This window comes from Tursiops truncatus, chromosome 5 (assembly GCF_011762595.2).
Source record: "Tursiops truncatus isolate mTurTru1 chromosome 5, mTurTru1.mat.Y, whole genome shotgun sequence".
Lineage (NCBI taxonomy): Eukaryota > Metazoa > Chordata > Mammalia > Artiodactyla > Delphinidae > Tursiops > Tursiops truncatus.
Window position 1 is genome coordinate 115,477,972 of NC_047038.1, and position 21,014 is coordinate 115,498,985.

The 21,014-nt window shown below is 36.9% G+C and overlaps 1 protein-coding gene across 14 annotated transcripts in view; it reads left to right on the top strand.

Moving 5' to 3' along the window:
• The window catches only part of INPP4B (inositol polyphosphate-4-phosphatase type II B), a 717,274-nt gene that overhangs the window by 578,496 nt on the left and 117,764 nt on the right, over window positions 1-21,014 (top strand). For all 14 annotated transcript variants that reach the window (XM_073805532.1, XM_073805533.1, XM_033857340.2 and 11 more), the window contains one exon: window positions 8,818-9,021. In XM_073805532.1, the coding sequence (XP_073661633.1) occupies window positions 8,818-9,021 (204 nt within the window). The remainder of the gene's footprint in view (window positions 1-8,817; window positions 9,022-21,014) is intronic.

Genomic DNA, 21,014 nt, shown 5'->3' on the forward strand with positions numbered 1-21,014 from the left:
GGTTCACCTAAACAGAAAATTCTAGCAAATAGAACATCATTGTGGTGATTTCAGAGCAGTATTTATATTCTTCCTGTGCATTGGACAGGGATTTGTCATTTCACACATCCTTCACATCTTGCTGCAGTGATTTGGGAGTGTGGCAGGGCATGTATTTTCTCCTCCTTTAATTCAGCATTGCTCCAACTTTTTTCCCTATGTTTTTTTTTGTTTGTTTGTTTGTTACTGAGTAGACAAGCTTCGTCTACTAAGAAATCTGTCAACACTTGAAATCACGAGGATTTTTTAAAGTTAAATTTGCAAGCCATGCATTTCTTTAAGAATTCATGCCCAGAATGTCAAAGAAGTATCTAAGTTAACAGAGTTTTGCCTAGTGTATGAAGACAGTTACTAGCTCGTGGTTTAAAATAAACTATGATCCATGAATCTAGCATAAAAGATAAATCATTTTAGTGGCATCTTAAATTTTAGCTTAATTTAATATTAGCAAGATTTAACTTAAAAACATTTCATGTTTAAGACTAGGGACTTGCACACTGTGGATTAGAGAATAGGTCTTTTCTTCATTGATAGTCCCCTTGTTTCTTTTAATGAATCTGAACTGACATGTTTGGAAAATAAGTTCTTGAGTTGTTTTCTTAGGAACTCATCCATAGGACATAACTGAAATTTCACAATAAAATTTACTATAAATTTTTCATATCCTAATGTGCACAACCTCAATTAAGTTCTATTTTTTTTAAAAATAGTTCTTAAAAAAAGAATCTTGTGAAGGATAACTGGATTTGTTTGCTGCATATGTTTATGAAAATATTAAAGAATTATTTAATGTTATGATGTAGGTTTATAGCAAAAGACAAACTCCGACTTTACATAACTAATCCCACAGAGAAAACAAAGCATAAGCCAAATTTTTAACATAAGATATGAAAGGTTAATAATAGAGTGGGATAAAAAAATGCATTTTCCTTTTTTCTAGATAGAATTATACAATACTGTGACAAAAAAAAAAAGGAGAGAGAGAGAGAGAAAGAGAAAAGTAACGTAAAGAAATTCAAAATGAAAATGTAAGGACACAAATGTAGGCATGTATCTCATTACTCAGATATATGTGTGACATTAGTTTCAAATGCCCATCATAGTCTCCACTCCATAGAGATTGATAGACCTTGTTTAGAAAGTAATTATTATTATGCTCATCACAAAGCAGTATTGAGCACCTAATTGTGTGTGGTATTGTACTCAATGCTGTATGACAAATACTACACAGTATTAATTTTACAGTCTAAGAAATTAAAAGCATGGACTATTTCACAACACGGCAATTGTGAAATGGTAAACAACAACAAAAAAGGATTTGGTCACAAATATTAGAGGCTTTGCTCACAATATATTTGAGAAAACACAACACCTTCCAATTCCTAGTATCTTTTCAACCTTAACATAGTATACCAAAGCATTCTGCTGTATTCAAAGAAAGAAACAAGCATTCCATTCTAAAACTTAACTCAGGATTTTCTTAAGAAATGTTCCGTTTTCCTTAATAACAATGCCAGAAAGTCAGTATGCTAAGAAGTTGAAGATATATATTATATACAGAACATTGATTATGTTGATTACTTAGGTACTGAGAAGGAATTTCTTATTGTTTATTCACTTCCACTACTCTCTCTCAATACCAAATTGAGTAGAAGAATTCAGTGAGTTTTCGTTTGTTTTTTATAGCTGGTGAAAGTATATGTCTATATATACACACATACATACATACTAAATTCTAAGGGAACTTGAAAGTAACTAGTGTTAATGAAGGTGAAATTTCAGGATTAGAACTTATGTTTCTTCTTTTCATAGTCTCCCTCATATGGTAAATATTTAATTGGTGAAATAAGTACTGTTATAGAAAAACAAAACTGTGTTTATTAGAATATTAAAAACAAGGAAAATAAAGGTAAGAAAGTAAAATAATATTAAGAATGATACTTATACATAAAATACATGGAATTAGAACCTCTTTTTTTGGCCATGGTAGGGTAATATGGGTCCTCTCAAATGACAAAAAGACAGCTAGACAAAATGTATAAAGTCATGGTTTTTAGGCATTGGAAAACAGGCAGCATAGGAAGATGACAAACTATGTGACCTTATAATTGCCTAGTTTCTTCCTGGAGGCAGTTTCCAAGCTGCAGCACAAGGAGGGAGAAGCCAAACAGCAACTTCTCAAGTTGAGGAGACAGAAAGTGGAGTTCAGGAAAAGCCAAGATGGCTAAAATTTGCAGAGCAGAGTACCAAAAAGGAAGGAGCTGCATACAGAAAGAGCCTTGGACATCTGTAAATGGGTGCTTTAAAATCTTTACCTGAGTACTGATTTGCATACGCATGTGAATAAACTATCAAAATCCAGGGAAATAAGCACGAGAAATAAGCATACAAAAGAAGTCCTGGTGGTCATACAGGACTCGGAATGGTTTATCTCCTGACCAGCAGAGTGAGAAGACTTTGTCACACATAGAGCACTGCATAGAGCCCTCAGAAGGGCATGGCCCTAGTAGTGGGACTAACTTAGTCCTAGATTAAAGGCTGCTCTTGATTCACTCTAACAAGGCTTAAAAATAAGGTTTGAAATGATCTTACTGAGTCCTTCTGGTGTGAAGTAACTTAACTTCATACCAAAACAAAACCCAACATTTTTTAAAAGAATACAATAAAATATAGCAACAAGAATGTAAACTCAAAATGCCCCCGGCATTCAACAAGCATATACCAAGCATGCAAAGAAGCAGGAAAATATAACCTGTAACTAGAAGAAAAATTAAGCAATAGAAGCAGACCCCGAAATGACAGAGGTGATGCAGTTAGTAGACAAGAACCTTAACATGGCACTTATAAATATGCTCACATACTTATGAAAGCAAAGAAACATATAAAAAGGATGAGAAAAAAAAGGAAAATTAAAAAAAGAATCACATAGAACTCAAAGAAAAGCAAAATATAATTTCTGAAATAAAAATATGCACTGGATGGAATTAGCAGATTGGTCACTTCAGAAGAATAGATAGTGAACTTGCAAACATAGTATTAGAAAATAATTAAATGAAGCACAAAGAGAAAAATAACCGAAAATGATAAAACAGAGCATGAATGACTTACAGAACAATACCGAGATATCTAACATACATATAATTAGAGTCCTAGAATAAAAGAAGAGGGGGACAGAAAAATATTTGCAGAAATGATGACCAAAATTTGATGAAACAATGAAACTACAGATCCAAGAAGCAAAATGTACTCCAGCAGAGTAAATATTAAAAAAAGAAAGAAACACAGGTATTAAATTGCTGAGAAACAGAGGTAAAGAGAAAATTGTGAACAACCAGAAAATAAAAAGAAAAAAAAGGCACATGTGCAGAGGAACACAAATGAGAATTGTAAAAGACTTCTTATTAGACACTATGCAAACCAGAAGATAATGGAGTAACATCTTCAAAATACTGACGTACATAAAAAGTTACAATTCCATATCTAGAGAAGATGTCCCTCAAAAATAAAGGTGAAATAAAGATCATTTTAGACAAAAACTGTGAGATTTCATACCAGACTTGTACTATGACACATTTTAAAGGAAATGATCCTTTATACAGAAGGAAATGACACCATGGAAAATCTGGATCTACACAAAAGAATAAAGAGTGCCAGAAATGTTATGTATGTGGACAGAATTTTAAAAATCAAAAGTTTAATTTACTTAAACATATTTACTCTTTAAAACAAAAATAATGTTCATTGCATGGTTTGTAACATATTAGTGTAAGCACAGATATATAGATCAACAGAATAGAATACAGAATCTAGAAATAGACCCATACATATGTGTTTAATAAATTTAGACAAAAGTGCAAAAGAAATTCATTGGGGAAAGGGTATCCTTTTAACATATAGTGCAGGAACAATTGGATATCCATATGCAGAATAAACCTTTCCTTATGTTTACCTTACACTTATATAAAAATTGATTACAAATGGATCATAGACCTTAATATACAAGCTAAAAGAAAAAAACAAACAGATAAATAAATAAACATCTAGAATACAATATAGGAGAAAATTTTTGTCATCTTGGGTTAGGCAAAGATTTCTTAGAACACAAAAAACATGAACCAAAAAATAAATGATACGTAAGACTTCTTCAAAATTAAAAACTTTCAAAATTAAAAACTTTCATTAAAGTTTTCAGAAGACACTATTAAGAAATTGAAAAGGCAAGTCATAGACTAGAAGAAAATATGCGTACAATAGGTACCTGACAAAGGACTTGTGTCAGAATGTATATTCTTACAACTGAATGATAAAACAATTAAAAATGAGCAAAAGAATTGAAAAGACAGTTTATCAAAAAGACAGATGGCAAATAAGCACATGAAAAGATACTCATCATTATTTGTTATTAGGGAAATGCAAATTTAAACTAAAATGAGGTACCACTAACCGCCCACTGGAAGAGCTAATATCGAAAGGGCTGAGCATAGGAAAAGTTAGGAAGGATATGGAATAACTGGAACTTTCATCTATCACTAATGGGTACACAATTGTTGGCAGTTTGAAAAACAGTTCATCAGTGTCTCATAAAGTTAAAAGATTTATATATGAGCTATCCATCTCAATCCTAGTTAGGTACCCAAGAGAAGGTCTGTTCTGTAGGTACTGAGAAGGTTGTTAAGGGCGGAAGGCCTGGAGGCTTGCTTTCTGAAGATCATCCTCAGAGCCATAACTAGGCTGAGTAAGGATAGAGAGATTTGAATTATTGAGCATCACAATATCAGTAATGCTTTGGGGGAGCTTGATAAAATACAAATTCTGATTCAGTAGTTCTGAGATGGGACCCAGAAGTCAACATTTTAGTGTTGGTGACCTTGGATAACATCCTGAAAAAAGAAGAGCTAAAGAAAAGTAAATCAACCAGTAAGAGGACTATGGAAATATCAACATGGAATGCAGAAAGGATATTAACTAGGATTAGCTGTGGGGATATAACATAAGGGTCAATCTTTGAAATTATTGAAAATATCTAACTACTAGAAATTGATCACTAACCCAGAAAATAAATATTACTGAAAATGATCCAGACGTTTGGACTCAGAGTTGCTGAGTAGTAATGATACCACTCAGATGGAAAACAGGGAAGAAAACATTTATTTGAAAAACTTGAGATCGGGCTGGGACTTTTCAAAAAGCTTGCAGATGGAAACCCTTGACCATGCTGATTCAGGAGATAAGCAGAAATGGATTTTGAAGACCTTGGCATAATAAAAAATGAGACTTGAAGTTATGGAAGAAGCGGTTACATCACCAATGGAAAAATGCTTTTAAGAATGTGGTTTAAGGCCCCTTGGGGTCCACTTACCACATTTTGAGTGAGCAGGGGATTATGAGTCAACAGCAGAAACTGAAAAGGTCAGTCAAGAAAGAGAAGCATAAATAGAAGAGTACAGTTTTCAATGAACTCCCATAAGGGTTTCACAGATAGGTGTTGTAATTTTGTACATACTGGGGAAAAGTTGTTATGTGATTTAGCCAAGGTCAAGTGGATAATTTATATAAGCTGCCCAGATGTCAGGTAACTCTCCTGGCTGAAAGTTCAATGTTCTTTGCTTTAGGGAATGTTAAACACATATCAAGGTACTAATGTCAAGTATAACACTATGAAATAATTAAAGCATATCAAACTTTAAAATAAGCAGGATTCTTTTTTTTCCATATACATGACTACTAAAATGATAATTACTTGTTTATGGTATTTTGTATTGCAGATGAGATTAGGCATGGCCTTGAATTTTTTCAGTGACTCTAAGGAAATTCTAAATAGAATGGGACTTTGCTTAATTTGTTGAGTTCTCTAGTTTAAAAGAGTGTTTTTAAATGAACATATTCTAACTATTCCCCTGGCATTAGTATTCAGGAAACTAGGAAATGTATCCCCAGGAGAAGTAATATTTAGTAGTTTTGTACTTGCAGATAATTCTGTGTGTTACTTTGAAGGATACTTGTATGAGCGTATGAATTGGACAAATGGCAGAAAGGCAAGAAAACATTTTCTTTTCTTTTTCTTTTTTGAATATAGAACTAATGAAATAGATCTGCCTTGGGTTCAGAGTTTATGCTTTTTTACTATATCTTACACTGATAATTTAAATTAATTGCTTTGCCCACCCTTACAATAATATTTAGTCAGCCTTTCTTCTTTCATTATTATAGTTGGAGCTAAGTAAGAAAAGGAAAAAGGCTTTCGGAACTCTGAGTCAATAGGCAGCTCAGAGAGACATGGTCACCTCCTTCCCTGATGCGTAACTTCCCTGGTGTTATCTCAGTTGTAAGAACAGCAACATACACATGTGTTGGGATTGTGTGACTACCTTAATCTCTTCAAGCTGATTTATTTTGACGGTAAAACACCTGGGTCTCTATTGGTCTACCTTTACCAAGTAATACCACTCAAGAAAATTAAGATTTTTTCCAGGTCATGATGGAAATTGCAATGGAATATTTTGCTATTTTCCAACAATACGATTCTATGCACAGGATCTGGGTGATCCAGAGAGTTTCCAAGGAGTCAGATACATGTTTCAGTATACACACAAAGTAGAAGATCAGCTTTTATTGTGTTTAATATTTTGTGCATTATATTCAGCGACCCTCCCCCAAAATTCTAGGTTGTAAAACTGCAAGAATCTACTGTATTATCTCCCATGTCTTTGGTGCTAAATCAACCCAAATGAGATTTGAGTAAATGAAGAGGAAACTCTGTGTGTGCATGCTATGGGAAGAAATAGTGGTGATTACAAGAACCATAGGAAATTTCATTGGGTTTGAATAGTATTCAGCTACATAGTAATTAGTGAGTGTTATGGAGACTGGAGCTGTAGTAGCAGGAAGTCAAAGAAGTCAATCTGTTTTGCTCCAAAAATAAATCAAAAGAATTTATCAAGAAGAAACTATCAAGAAAGAAATAGTTAGGTCAAGCTGAGTGGAAGTAAATTCACATTTTTAATATTTAAATTCACATTGACAGACACATCCGTGCTGTCTGGAAAATTATGTAAACAGCATGTTTCCCCATTTGCTATAACTGTACTGACTTGTACTGTCTAGCCAACTTTTTCATCCGTTCTTTTAATGAAAAGAGCTCTGCCTTATTTTTATTTTCTTAGTTATTATAAAATTATTTTCCAACCTCTTATTCTAATATAGCCTCTTTTTACCATATTTCTTGTCTACTTACCTTCAAAGTGCCTTCAATATGACTAACAGATTAAAAGAGTGTTTAAAACATCCATTAAAATTTCACAGGGCAGAGAGTTAACATCAGCAATTGTGGACACAATTAACTATGAGAGCTGGTAGATGTTCAGAACAGATGGGGAGCCAGAGTTAGAGAAGCAGGGGAAGAAGGACAGAAGGACCGAGGCTGAGGGTCATGGTGGATGGTGTGGAGTAAGGGGAAATACTGCTGAATTTGTTAGAAAACTTTGACTCTGTCCCCTTTGTGCTGCCAATCAGCAGTCTGCCCTAGAACAGATCATCACACTTTTTTGGTAGTTTTTCTATCTGGTTAGTGAAGAGGTCCACTCAACTCCCTTCTAGCTCTAGAATTTCACGATCCACTGCAAAGATATAACTATTCAGATATGACAGGGTCTTATTAATTAGTTGCTTATTTTGAACTTGGTTTAACTGGTCTTCTGTAACTGTCCACACTCACAACAGGGAGATTCAGAGACAATTTAGTAACAATTATTGAGCATGGCACTACTGACTACATATTGAGAGAGCACCAATAAATGTTTACCTTGAGTTACAGCATTGGTGAAGACAGCCTTATATCCAGGAGTGTCTCAGTAAGTGATCTGTGATTCAAAATAATGCAATGGGTTAAAGGGCCCCTTCCCAACAGATTACAAAGCATAAATATGTTAACAATGTAGGTCAGTGCTTGAGTTACTTCTCTAAACAGATTGGTAGGCCCCGTGTATGTTAAGTGTACTATAATACAGAAAATCAATTACTGCACCCTGCAGTGTATAACAGGGTGAAGCCATTAAACATTTCATCAGGAAATTGCAGAGTACAGCTGTAAAGTTCTTTATTGTTGGAAAGCCATCATTACGATAGTACTTACTAGGTATTTACCACCAGCTTGTAAAACCTACATGGCAAGTTGCATAGTAAGCTCGTTAACACTGAACACTACCGAAACCATTTGGTGGAGGAGACAGTTTAGAGGGTAGTAATGGGGAATAAAAGCCAAATGTTTTCATGGGGAAGACTGCTTATGTCAGCTCTACTGCTGAAATCTGTCCATGATGCTAAAAAGAAAAAAAGGTCTCCTGCCTCTATTTTTTTTTTTTGAAGAGATATGTCATTCTTTAGCCTTTAACTGTGTTTAAAATACAAAATAAACATAGTCTGATCACATTTTCTTTAAAGGTGTATTTGGAATTACTTGAAAGGCACAGCAGGGAGATGGTGTTCAAATGATAATCCCCAGGGAACTACATCTCCAAAGACAGGATCTGGAACTAAAAGAGAGTGGGATGAGGAGACAGATGGTGTTTACAATGCATATAGAACCTCAGCATTAACTTTAGAATAGAACTCAAGGCCTTGGCAGTAACCCAAACCAAACTATTTTCCATTGATACGTAAGCATCATTTTCTCTCTCTGTTGCCTGCACTTTTTCCACCATCCACACCACTTAAGTGACAGCAGATCTGCCACTGACCTTTTCAAGGCTCTGTGCTGAACCCCTGTCAATTTCTTTCCAGACAGAGCTTTTCGTACATGCCTTCAAGGATCAGCTGGTCAGAAGTGCCCTTTTAGCACTTTACACTGCCAGGCCAGGAGGTGTCCTTAAGAAGCCGCCCTCTCCTAAGAACAGCACAGAGGAGAGCAGTTCCCAGGACCCACCCCCGCCGATGAGAAGGCAGGACTCCATACCGCATCATTCGGACTACGATGAGGAAGAGTGGGTAAGTTTTTAATTTTTTTTTACATAGCCTGCCTCTCCGTGTCTAGTCCTGAAAAGTAAAGCAAGAATGTTTAAAAAAAAAAAAACTCTGCTTTTTATGAAAACAAGTCGGAACGCAGTCATAATACAGATTGTGGATAAATAGGTTACATTTTTCCTCAGGGGCAAATGATAAAATGAAAATTTTATTCCTGATGACATTTACTTGACGTGAAAACCTATTTGCTCTCAAATAGCTTCTATATATAACATATACATTATATATATTATATATATATATAATGCAGTCAAAGAATAAATATCTCCAAGAAATGTCATCAAAGCAAGGATGCCACAATTGCAAGACTCTATAATATCAATACTTTTCCTTATTTATTGCCAAGGTAATATAAACCATTAAAATTATTTTTTAGAAAATAAGTCAATAATCATCCATAATCTACTCCTTAGATGCAACAAGTATCTTCATTGGTGCAACCCAGCGTGTAAGTTCTGGACACACTTGAAAAAGCGTTAACATTTATATGGCAGCGGACACAAAGATCTCTTAAATCCTTCTTGTTCATGGGTTCTATTATTTTTTTAAAAAAAGATGTAGCGCTGGGCTTCCCTGGTGGCACAGTGCTTGAGAGTCCGCCTGCCGATGCAGGGGACACAGGTTCGTGCCCCGGTCCGGGAAGATCCCACATGCCACGGAGCGGCTGGGACCGTGTACCATGGCCGCTGAGCCTGCGCGTCCGGAGCCTGTGCTCCGCAACAGGAGAGGCCACAACAGTGAGAGGCCCGCGTACCGCAAAAAAAAAAAAAAAAAAAAAAAAAGATGTTACTCCAGGTGGCTCTAAAATTGGCAGGAGAATGGCCACATAGAAGCATCTGAAAAAATAACTAGCAAAGACACATAAACCAAAGAAGCCAACATGGTGATAGGAACTGTAGGTGGGCAGAATAAGACAGGAGAAAATCAAGGTTTCTCTCTCTGGGTGAGAGGGGACAGTGTGTTTTTCCTGAATCAATGCATATTCATTATCCAAGAACCTTTTGAAGTATATGCACATCACACACACACACACACACACACACACACACACACACACACACACACAGAAGGAAACGCTTTACTGAATCATATGTTAAACCAAGAAACTGCTGTAGTATGCTAGCTGTATTAGATGTTAAATAGTTAACGATTACTTTTCCTGCCACCCTAAATTTAAAAGTGTTTGGGTAGTAAATTATTTGAAAGGCGCAGGCCTCTCAAAAAAATTGCTGTCTGAAACGCTGTGAAGTGATACCTGCTCTTTCTTTTGATAAAATTTCTATCACAGGAAAGACAGAGCTGGGCTCCATGAGGTAAATGCTGAATAAGTATTTGTTGTTGCTGATTAAGATTGCATTTCTCCCACTGCATCATTTTCAAAAGAGCAAATCTAATATTTCTTCCTTGTACTGTCACCTTCTTCTTCAATTTATTCATAGCTCCAAGGCGTGCATACCTCTTAACCTCTCTGAAGTTCAATTTTTTTCAACTGTAAAGTGAAAATAACAGCACCTGTTCTGTTTAGCTCTTAGTGTGGTCCTAAGATAAATGATTTACCTGTGTGACAATGCCCCATGACCTGGAAAAGCCCAGGCCAATGCATTGTATTACTTTAATATTATTGCTGTATGTTTTCTTTTTTAAGATATGTAAATTATATAATCTTATTATGAGGATCAATACTACTCCTTGAGATAAATGGGGAAATGGGGTAGATCATAAATTCGGAATGTAAATTTGAAAGAGTGTGGGTAGATATAGAACTTGTATTTCATTTAAATAAACATACAGTTAACTTTTTGACAAATGATTGCCATTTTTTATTCAGTCGAGGGAGAGTTTTGGAACTGGGTATCTTTTGTTTTCATAATTTTCACCTTATTGTGTTATGCAAACACACTCCCACACCTCACCCTCCTCCTGTGGCTCCAATCGCCCCTCTCCTTCCCTCCCTCCTTTTAGATAACTTGTGAGAACTTCTATATCCACAGGTGCTCCAGAAGGGAAGATAAGTCAGATCATTAGGTCCTAGAGCTCAGAATCTAGTGGTAGATAAAAATATGTTAATAAATAGTTAAAATGTTGTGATAGGGATGGAGAGAGACAGGTGGGAAAAGGTTGACTCTGCTAATGTGACTTCAGATCAACATTTTAAATACAGAAACTTTTTATGATGGGAAAGTGGGAGAGAGTAGGAAACATGGTGAGTTGAGGTCTATGGTGAAGCATTTGGTGGGTGTTACTGAGTGGGTGGGTGGGTGTTACTGAGTGTTACTGAGCCCTTGTTGGGGTGTTACTGAGCCCTTGTTCTGCCTGGGTTACTGTGCCACGTGCTGGGGAAACATAGGTGACCCGCCCACGGCTGCGAGGGCTCCATGACCTATTCAGGGCTCTGGAGACACCAGTGGCAATGACAGTGCAATTTAGGATTATACACAGGATGAAGTGGGAGTCTGGTGGTCAGGATGGGATCTCCAGAAGTAATTCCTGAGATATAAATGTGAATAGAAGTTAACAATGTGAGAAAGAAGATGAGGTGACCCTTTAGACAGGAACACTTTAGCTGACATAGGTCGTGTGTGTGTGTGTGTGTGTGTGTGTGTTAGTTGCTTACTTGTTTTGTTTTAAAGGTCGTGAAATTGACTCTGTTTATCACTCCAAAGGCCACGTAAGAGACTAAGAGACTGAGAGGCTATTACTGATAGAACAAGGTCCTTGCAAAGAGGAGAAGATGATCAATTCAAGCAGGCAGGTGGAGGACGAGTCCTGGGCAGAAGTGTGCTCCTCAGCTGAGACCGCAGGGAAGGTGTAAAAATGGCTTTTACTTTTGTGAGGGTGCGTGGGCCTGGATGGCTTCTTTGTTCTTTGCTTGAAATATTTTTCTCCAGGTTTATTGAGCTATAACTGACATATAACACTGCATTAGTGTAAGGTGTACAACAAAATGATTTTATACGTATATATAATCACCACAATATATTTAAACATCCATCAACTCATAGGATTACAATTTTCTTTTCTTAGGATGACAACTTTGAGACCCATTCTCTTAGCAACTTTCAAATATACAGTACAGTGTTGTTGACTATAGTCACCATGTTTTACATTACATCCCTAGGACTTACTTATCTCATAACTGGAAGTTTGTACCTTTTGACCCCCTTCACCCATTTTGTCTCCCCCTCCTCAGCTCTGGCAACAACCGATCTATTCTCTGTTTCTATGAGTTTGTTATTTTTTTTTTTTTTTTTTTTTTTTTTTGCGTTACGCGGGCCTCTCACTGTTGCAGCCTCTCCCATTGCGGAGCACAGGCTCCGGACGCGCAGGCTCAGAGGCCATGGCTCACGGGCCCAGCTGCTCCATGGCATGTGGGGTCTTCCCGGACCGGGGCACAAACCCACATCCCCTGCATCGGCAGGCAGACTGCCAACCACTGCGCCACCAGGGAAGCCCTGAGTTTGTATTTTTTCTATTCTGTGTGTAAGTGAGATCATGGTATCTGTCTTTCTTTGTCTGACTTATTTCACTTAGCATAATGCCCTCAAGACCCATCCATGTTGGTGCAAACAGCAGAATTTCCTTCTTTTTTATGGCTGAATAATATATATACACACACACACACACACACACACACACAATATATGTGTATATATATATATATATATATATATATATATATACACATCACATTTTCTTTATTCATGCATTTGTCGATGCACACTTAGGTTGTTTCCATATCTTAACTATTATAAATAATGCTGCAATGAACATGGTGGTGCAGGTATCTCTTTGAGACAGTGATTTTGTTTCTTTCCAATATATACCCAGGAGTGGAATTGCTGGATTATAAGGTGGTTCTGTTTTTAATTTTTGGAGGAACCCTCATCCTGTTTTCCATAATGGCTGCACCAATTTATATTCCCGCCAACCGTGCACATGGGTTCCCTTTTCTCCACCTCCTGGCCGGCACTTGTTATCTACTAGTTGTTTGATGACAGCTGTTCTAACAGGTGTGGGGTATCTCTCATTGTGGTTTTGCTTTGCATTTCCCTGATGATTAATGATGTCGAGCACCTTTTTGTGTGTTCTTTGGAAAAATGTCTGTTCGGTTCCTCCGCCTATCTTTAATTATGTGTTCTGTTTTGTTTTTGGCTATTGAATTATATGAGTTCTTTTTATATTTTAGATATTAACCTGCATGACTTCTTTTATCATAAAAGCAGAACCATGTTCAGAAGAGGGCAGAGAGGACAGGCTGAGGAGAGCGGTGAAAGTTTCGAATAGGCACCAAAGAAAGTGGGTAGAGTGCTTATTATCAACTTTTGAAAGAAATAGGAAATTCCAGTGCTTGTGAGGGACGGCCAGTATTCCAGTAGGAGTCTGCATGGATGCTGGCTTACCTTCAGTCATTCACTTGGGAATACCTTGGTAGGAAAAAGTCTGCCTGATTTTTTTTTCCAGTTGATGCAGGAGTGCCTTCTCAGTTTCCCAGGGTTTTTTGGTTAGGGTAGGGTAATAATGATCTGCATCTAACTCTTTACCTCCTTTCATACAATTTCTGAGCTTCTTCCAGAACCCACTATTTCTAGAAAGCATATAAATGCTCTGATAAATTTATCACAATTACAAGGAAAATCTTTCCCACTCAGAAAAGTTACTTCTAACTCTCTTCTCCTAATATAATTTTACTCTATTTGCAAACAATAACCAAGTTTGATTGTTATATAACAATTGTTATTGACGTTCCTTAGCAACCACTTTCTATTACAAATATCCCTTTGTTAAGAGATGGAAATCCCTTATTTAAAAAAATTCACCAAAGTCATAACCATTTAACATTATTTTCAAATCTTTATCTAACTTTGAAAAGTTGAGTAACTCCAAAGAAAATGTAGCTAATTAGAAATGCCTTTAGAGACTGTGCTATTAAATGAATTGGAAACATAATTTTGTGTACCACTTTTCTTAGTTAATTAAGTGTTAGAAAAGTTTCAGCACTGATTACAAGTCTAGTCAACTTCCTGAAATAATTCAATGTTTTAAACAATTAATTTAATTGGGTTTCTGTGACATACAAAAATATTCTCTGATCACGTAGGTTGATTTAGGTTTGCACATAAGATTAAAGTAGTTCCATTTTACAAAATCTGTTTTATTTAATTTCTGGCAGGGACTGTAGGTTTAACAACTACCTAACTTGAACAACTGCATTTAACTTCTAATAATAAATATTTGGAAAGTGAGTTCATGTTAGGAAATTACTCTTGAGTTCTACTGAGCTGATGCCTATAAAACACCTTTCTTTTGGAGGTCAGGAGAATCTCTGTTAACTCTCTATCAGTGTGAGAAGGTTCTTTCTCTGTTCAGCTTGTTTGTTGGCAAAGTTGATGACATATGAATCTGGATAATAATTATCTAGTCAATAAGGAAGAGATTGAAACTAAAATGATCACTGACCAAAAAAAAGTCTGTTATTTGCTGAATTTTACTTATTAAATAATTGAGAGCTTTAAAGGTTTATTTTCGTGAAAAGTTAGTAAACAATTAAACCGCAGAGGAATATTGGGATTTTATGACAATCTGTGCAAAGAAATAGACTAATATCGCATTCTTCATCTTTTAGCTGGTAAAGATGACATATTGCTTTTCTGTCGCTACATCTCTACAACAGATGCTCCCAACAGCTGGGATTCCAAGATTAGTTTGTCCAAAATGTGAAGGCATGTCAACCAACCAAAGTATTAAGTTGACCCAGTTTTTGTGGCTTCCAGTAATTATGCTGTTCTCTAGAACACTGTGATTTAACTTCAACATTACTACACTGACGGGTTTGGGACTAAATCTGCCTACCCTCGTTCAGTAATTGTTAAAGAAAAAAGATACACTTCTGATCTTTTATATTCTGATCCATTCCAGCAAAGTGCAGGACTAAGAAAACTGTTGTTATTATTTAGCCATATCCCAAACCCATTTTTCAGTTGAACTACATTTGTATATCAGGCAACGATTCCGCATCCAGATTAGCCACTTAATTTCCCTTCTTCATGTTGTAAATGTAAATCAGATTTAAAATTAGTTTCCATTCTTAAGCTAGGAGAACATTTGCTATGTATTATTATGGCAAAATGTGTTTATGTCACATAAGCACAATAGATGGTTCGCATTAATCCATATACGTTTTCAGTCATTTCATAGTTTATAGAAACAATGGCACAAATTCAGTAATACTTATGTCCGACATCCTCTGAATAAAGTCTCTGTACAACCTGAAAAAAATTGTGGTTTCTCTGTAACTCAGTATTCCCGAAGATTGAATTTTGGAATAAGACTTACATCTTTCTGGTGTGTTCTTTACCAACTTCTCACAGTTCATTTTCTACTACACCTTTCTCTAATGATGTGTAGAACAAATATGAATGTTTCAGTTTGACAGGAGTATTGATAGAGCTATTTATATTGTCAACATTGGTAGCAGTGAGCATACGTGGCTGCAAAATATTACTAACTGTTAAGGACAAAACTTATCTAGCCGGTTTCCTCCTCCACAAACAATCTGCAGTGATCTGTATTCTCAACTTCTCTTGCCAGATTCTGTCTCCATCTTAGACCTTACCTCTAGGGAAGATAGTTAAGGTCATGCATAATGCAGAGGTACCTATGCAAATTCATATTCCAAAGCAATTCTGTTCAGTTCTCTGGCTGCCTAGAATTATGCTATGTGAAACCATTGACCTGATCTTAATAAGAAGGAAATAAATCGTTCTCATTGTTTAAAAGTAATGAATTCTTATAGACAACTGGATACTAATCTGTGATTTATCTTTTCTAAAGCAATACCTATGACTTAGTTATGTGAATCAGTAAAATGTCCACTAAAATAGGGCCACTTATTTCCAAATTTTCTGTTATTGATACACAGATAGAGATGTATGTATACATACATGTGTATGTATTCAACTCCAAAACATTTTGTATAATAAAGCATTATTCTTGCACCCCATGATCACACAGCCTCGTGAATGCTGAATTATAATCAGTTGTTTATGTATCTGTTTCTTCCATGTGCTCATCAACTTTATAAACTCCTAAAGGGCAAAGACAGTGTTGTGCTCACTTTTGTGTTTATGTGCAGAGCACTTGCACATAAAAGGTACCCAATACTCATCTGTAGAATAAATTAATGACTTTGAAATTTCCCCTCAAGTTATTATTCTTGTCTACCTTCTTGTTTGGCTGGAAACGGAACAATTAAATTTAATATAACTCTGCACCATGTCAGGTACCTTTTCCTCCATTAGAATTCATGAATTTTTTGGAGGATTTTCTTTCTCTCTTCCAATCAAAAGTACCCAGTTAAATCCCTCTCTCCTTAGTGGATATTTCCCAGAGTCATAATCAACTCTGAGGTGACTGTTCCAAGTCATCTTCACAATTATCCTCAAACACAGAAAGTGGTGAAAATTCAGGATGGACACAAAACATCATCAGACATGACCAAAGTTAAGAACATGATGAGTTAAGGCCTCCAGCAGCTTCCAGAAACCCAGTGGTGGTGATTTTCATTTTATTTGATTATTCATGTGCCGATTACAAAGGGCCCGGTTACACAGAAATAATTTCAGATGTTTACCTGCAAATATGAATTGGAAGCAACTATCTTCCCCTTGTCCCAGCTCTTTCTTTTTCCTTCCTACGTCACGCCTAATAGGGTTGCCTGGTTTTGTTCATCTTGCTATGAGGAGGGGACATTGAAAGCATCTATTCTCCCCATCAGAAAGGACAGGGAGAATTAGGCCAGTTGTTCTCTGTATGGCAATGACAAGTGTTCTGGCATCTGTTTTCCTGATGGATGGGAAACACTCCTGACCTTCTCCAGTCCATTTCCCCCAGGAGAAATGAGCTCCGAATACTTTTCTGGTATTAAAGTCCACAAAAGGTGATTAGGCAAAGTTCACTACTGTCAAAATGTACAAATGTCCTATTCCAATAAAGACGTTAAAAAAAATTTTTTTTAATAAATAAAGAGAAGAAACCCCAAAGGAGACCTTTATGGGCATGCGTATTCATGAAATCCTACCAATTTCTAGATTTTCCCACATGCAATTAATACATTCACCTTCAGCCCCCTGTTTTATGGTACCTAATACAGTGTTTTATACATACCAGTTCAATGTATTTTTCAGAATTAGTCAGAATAAGTGAATGGATGGATTTGCTGAATCAGCAATTCATCTTCCAACTCAAATTAGTGGTTTTTTGTTTGTTTGTTTGTTTGTTTGTTTTTGCGGTACGCAGGCCTCTCACTGTTGTGGCCTCTCCTGTTGCGGAGCACAGGCTCTGGACGCGCAGGCTCAGCGGCTATGGCTCACGGGCCCAGCCGCTCCGCGGCATGTGGGATCTTCCCGGACCGGGTCACGAACCCGTGTGCCCTGCATCGGCAGGCAGACTCTCAACCACTGCGCCACCAGGGAAGCCCCAAATTAGTGTTTTTAACAGAGATATTTTCTTCTTATTCATGAAATGGTGATTTTCCTGTGGCTTTATAATGGATCGTATCATCTCCCTTGGATACTTTGCTGATTGTTACAATGCTTGGTTCAGTGTCAGATAGTTTGCTATGCCTGTATATAATGATTATGCAAACTTGCATACACACACTTTAGAAATGTATGATTACATTTAAATCAAGTGCCTTTAAACTTTAATACATTCTGATGTGAATAGTGAGATATTATTCCTAAGTAGACATTTTTGAATACACCAAAGTTAATGAATAGTTAAAAGAAATGCCAAGGTCTATACAGGCAGACTATTGTCTTGCTATATCAGGGTACATTCAGTGAAAAAAAAAAATCAGTCCTGGGAAATGGTTGCATGCAGCACGCTCACTGATGTCATATAATTCAGCCAGTTGTACGACTATTTGATGGTGTGTGGCTGACACGCAATTACCAATTTAAAATTAACAGCTTTAGTCAATCAGTGATTTATTTTTATTTATTATTAAACAAAAGCTTTATTTCATATTTTCACTGAATTGAAAACTTTAGCTTGATGTGACACATATTAGGGTGAACTCAACCATTCAGAATATGAGCTTAATTCTAACTTCAATTTGAAGATACATGTGCTAATACTTCTTATAGTTGTATCTTAATTTATTTCTCCTCCTAAGTAACAGGCTATTAAGTCAATCAACCAATGTTAATTAAGCATCAATAATGTGAAGCAGTGCTATAGGTACTTGGGGGAAAACAAATTAAACATCAAAAATGGATCCTGACCTCAACAGCCATATCCTCTAATTCAAGTGAATGGCCAGCACTCATAAAACAAGCAGAGATACTATTGAAAGGTATTCCCAGAGCAGAGGTGGGTATGTGATACACATTAACAATGTCAAAAGTATTAAGAGAGAAGTTATGTGAAGGTTGAAGAAGATGAAAAAACCGTTTCTTCCTTCCTTTATTTTTCTTCCTTCCTTCCTTCCTTCATTCCTTTATTCATTCTTTTATTAACTATCACCTGGTAAGTACTATGACCTGAGGATAAAAGGATGAATAAATAATAGGCATTTCCCTCATAGAGCCCACTGTCTAGTAGAAAGAAAATAAAAGTTAAGCAAAGAGAGAGTAGCATGAATAGTTCTTGGAAAGGGTGAGAATTTGGATTGATGGAAGGTAAGGGAGAAGGCACTTGAAGCCTAAAAAGCAGTATATGTCGTTAGAAATATTAGTTCCTCCAAGGTTTCCTTCATATCTTTGATGTTCAGCACTCAGCAGGCAGGTAGCAGATGCCCAGAAAATATATGTTGAGCTAATCAGCAGTATGTTTCTAGGACAGCAAGGAGACTGACCTGGATGAAGCTTTCATTTTGAAGACTAAAGAGAAATAAGTAGAATTATCTAGGTCGACCCAACTACAGAGGTGCCTCTAGGCTGAGAGAAGAGTGAATACTTGCTGCAGTACTAAGCCTCCTTTTGATCAGAGGAGTGATGGCATGAGCGTGACGATCAGTGAAGATGAAATATAGACCTGATCATGTGAGAGCTAATCGTATGGATCTGGGCAAGATCCAAACCAGGGACTGTGGAGAGGTCACTGCTGGAGAAACAGTGGCTGACCATCTGTGTCCACTCGTGTCACTAGGAACTGAATTTCAGAGTGAGGCCAGCAGTGTGTTCATTGGGAAACCAAGGTCAGGGATTTTTACATGAGTAGGTGGATGAAATTAAGCAGCAGGATCAATAAGAAGCAAAGGTTGGGGAATCTCACTTAATTCTGATGGATGCCACATATCTGGCTATATTTAGTGGACATGATGTATGTGTATGTTTATATGTGTGTGTGCAGGTATGTGTGTCTTATGCAGCTTGGGCCATATGTGTGCCAATTTGGACCATAAAGTATTGTATGTACAACTCCTTTCACCTAAAAGTCTGGGTAAGGTTAGGATTCAGAGAGCAGAGCTATCAAGCTATGGAAAGAGCAGAGGTTTGCAGTGTGGAGGAACCAGGCCAGTATAGTGCAAATTGCTCTCAATCAACTCAAAGATAGACTGAACCTTCTTTTTAAAGATGAGATCGGCCTTGTTAATTTCCTAACTGGTTCTAATCAAAGTGTTCGGAAATTGGTAATGACACGTGACAAATTGTGCATGGAGATAAAGATACAACAGGGCCCTCATATCAGCTCTGGTTTAGCCTTTTTACATTCTTGCTGATCAAAACTTGTCCCTAGAAAAGTTGATCAGCTAAGCATTGCTGAACTTTTTTTTTTCTTTTTTAAAGTTAACTGCTGATCCAAAGCAGTCAGGATGTCTCTCGATGCCACCAAGCTCATAAACGTGTGACATGCTGAGTAAGCACCATATTCCCTGCCCTCGTGGCTCACTCTGCCAGGTGCAATGGCCCCCTGGCTACTCCTGGCTACGTCCATCAGATGTGTGCATCTACCGCCACTGGGTTTGACCTGCATGTTAGCTTAGGTCCTAACTCAGAAATAAATAAGAACCAAGATCAGCACCTGACTCAGAATGGAATAAATATTGCTGCTTATTCCCCACTGACTTTTGCCTTCATGGCTGAGCCAAAGTTGACAGCCACTTCACCTTCGAGAAGTTGGGTTGTATTAAGGTCAAGGACAACATTAAGCTCCATTTAATAAAGGTTAGACTTTAACCCACCAATTTTCCATTACTTCCTTCAATAGCAGGCTAATGACTGCTATTTGTGGGGGGGGGGGGACCAGCAATCTTCTTTTCTGATAGGTGGTTGTTGTGTTGTTTTATTTGGTTGTTATTTTGTTTTTGTTTCTAAACCTTTCCTGTGGCTGAGGGGCTAAACAGAATCTGGAGACTGATCATTCTTCCCTGGCCTGAAAAGGGGAGGGGTCGGATGCACCATGGAGTGCGGCCACATTCTTACGCTTTGATTGTCTTCTCCCCCCTAAGCAGCCTTTCCTCTTCATGATTTTAGTAGGGAAGAAAGTTGAGTAGGTCCCAGCCATACCAGCAATCTAAACAAAAAGAATCTCCTAAATGCACTGACCTCATGAATAAAAAATCATCAGAATGAGAATGGAGTTTCACTGGTTATTTTCCTCTGTGCGTATGTTTTCACAGAGATACTATAGAAAGTGGCTTGTTTAGGATAGACATCAGATATTCAAGGTACATCTTCAAGAATCTTTGCCTACCCATTTTAGCATCCTAGCTCCAAAATAATTATCTTGCTTGGAATTAATAATAATTCACAATTATCTCCTGCAAAGTGAATTATCACCTTTCCTCCCTGTAACGCACTCCCTGTTTTATATCCCAGGCTGATGAATGGATCTGGGGCCTTGATGCTAACACTGTCCTCTGTTAATACTGGCCACTTATGTCCTTTGACCCAAGCTGATTGATCCATTAGCCAAGTGATTGCTCCATCCGAGATTACATGATACTGTTGTTT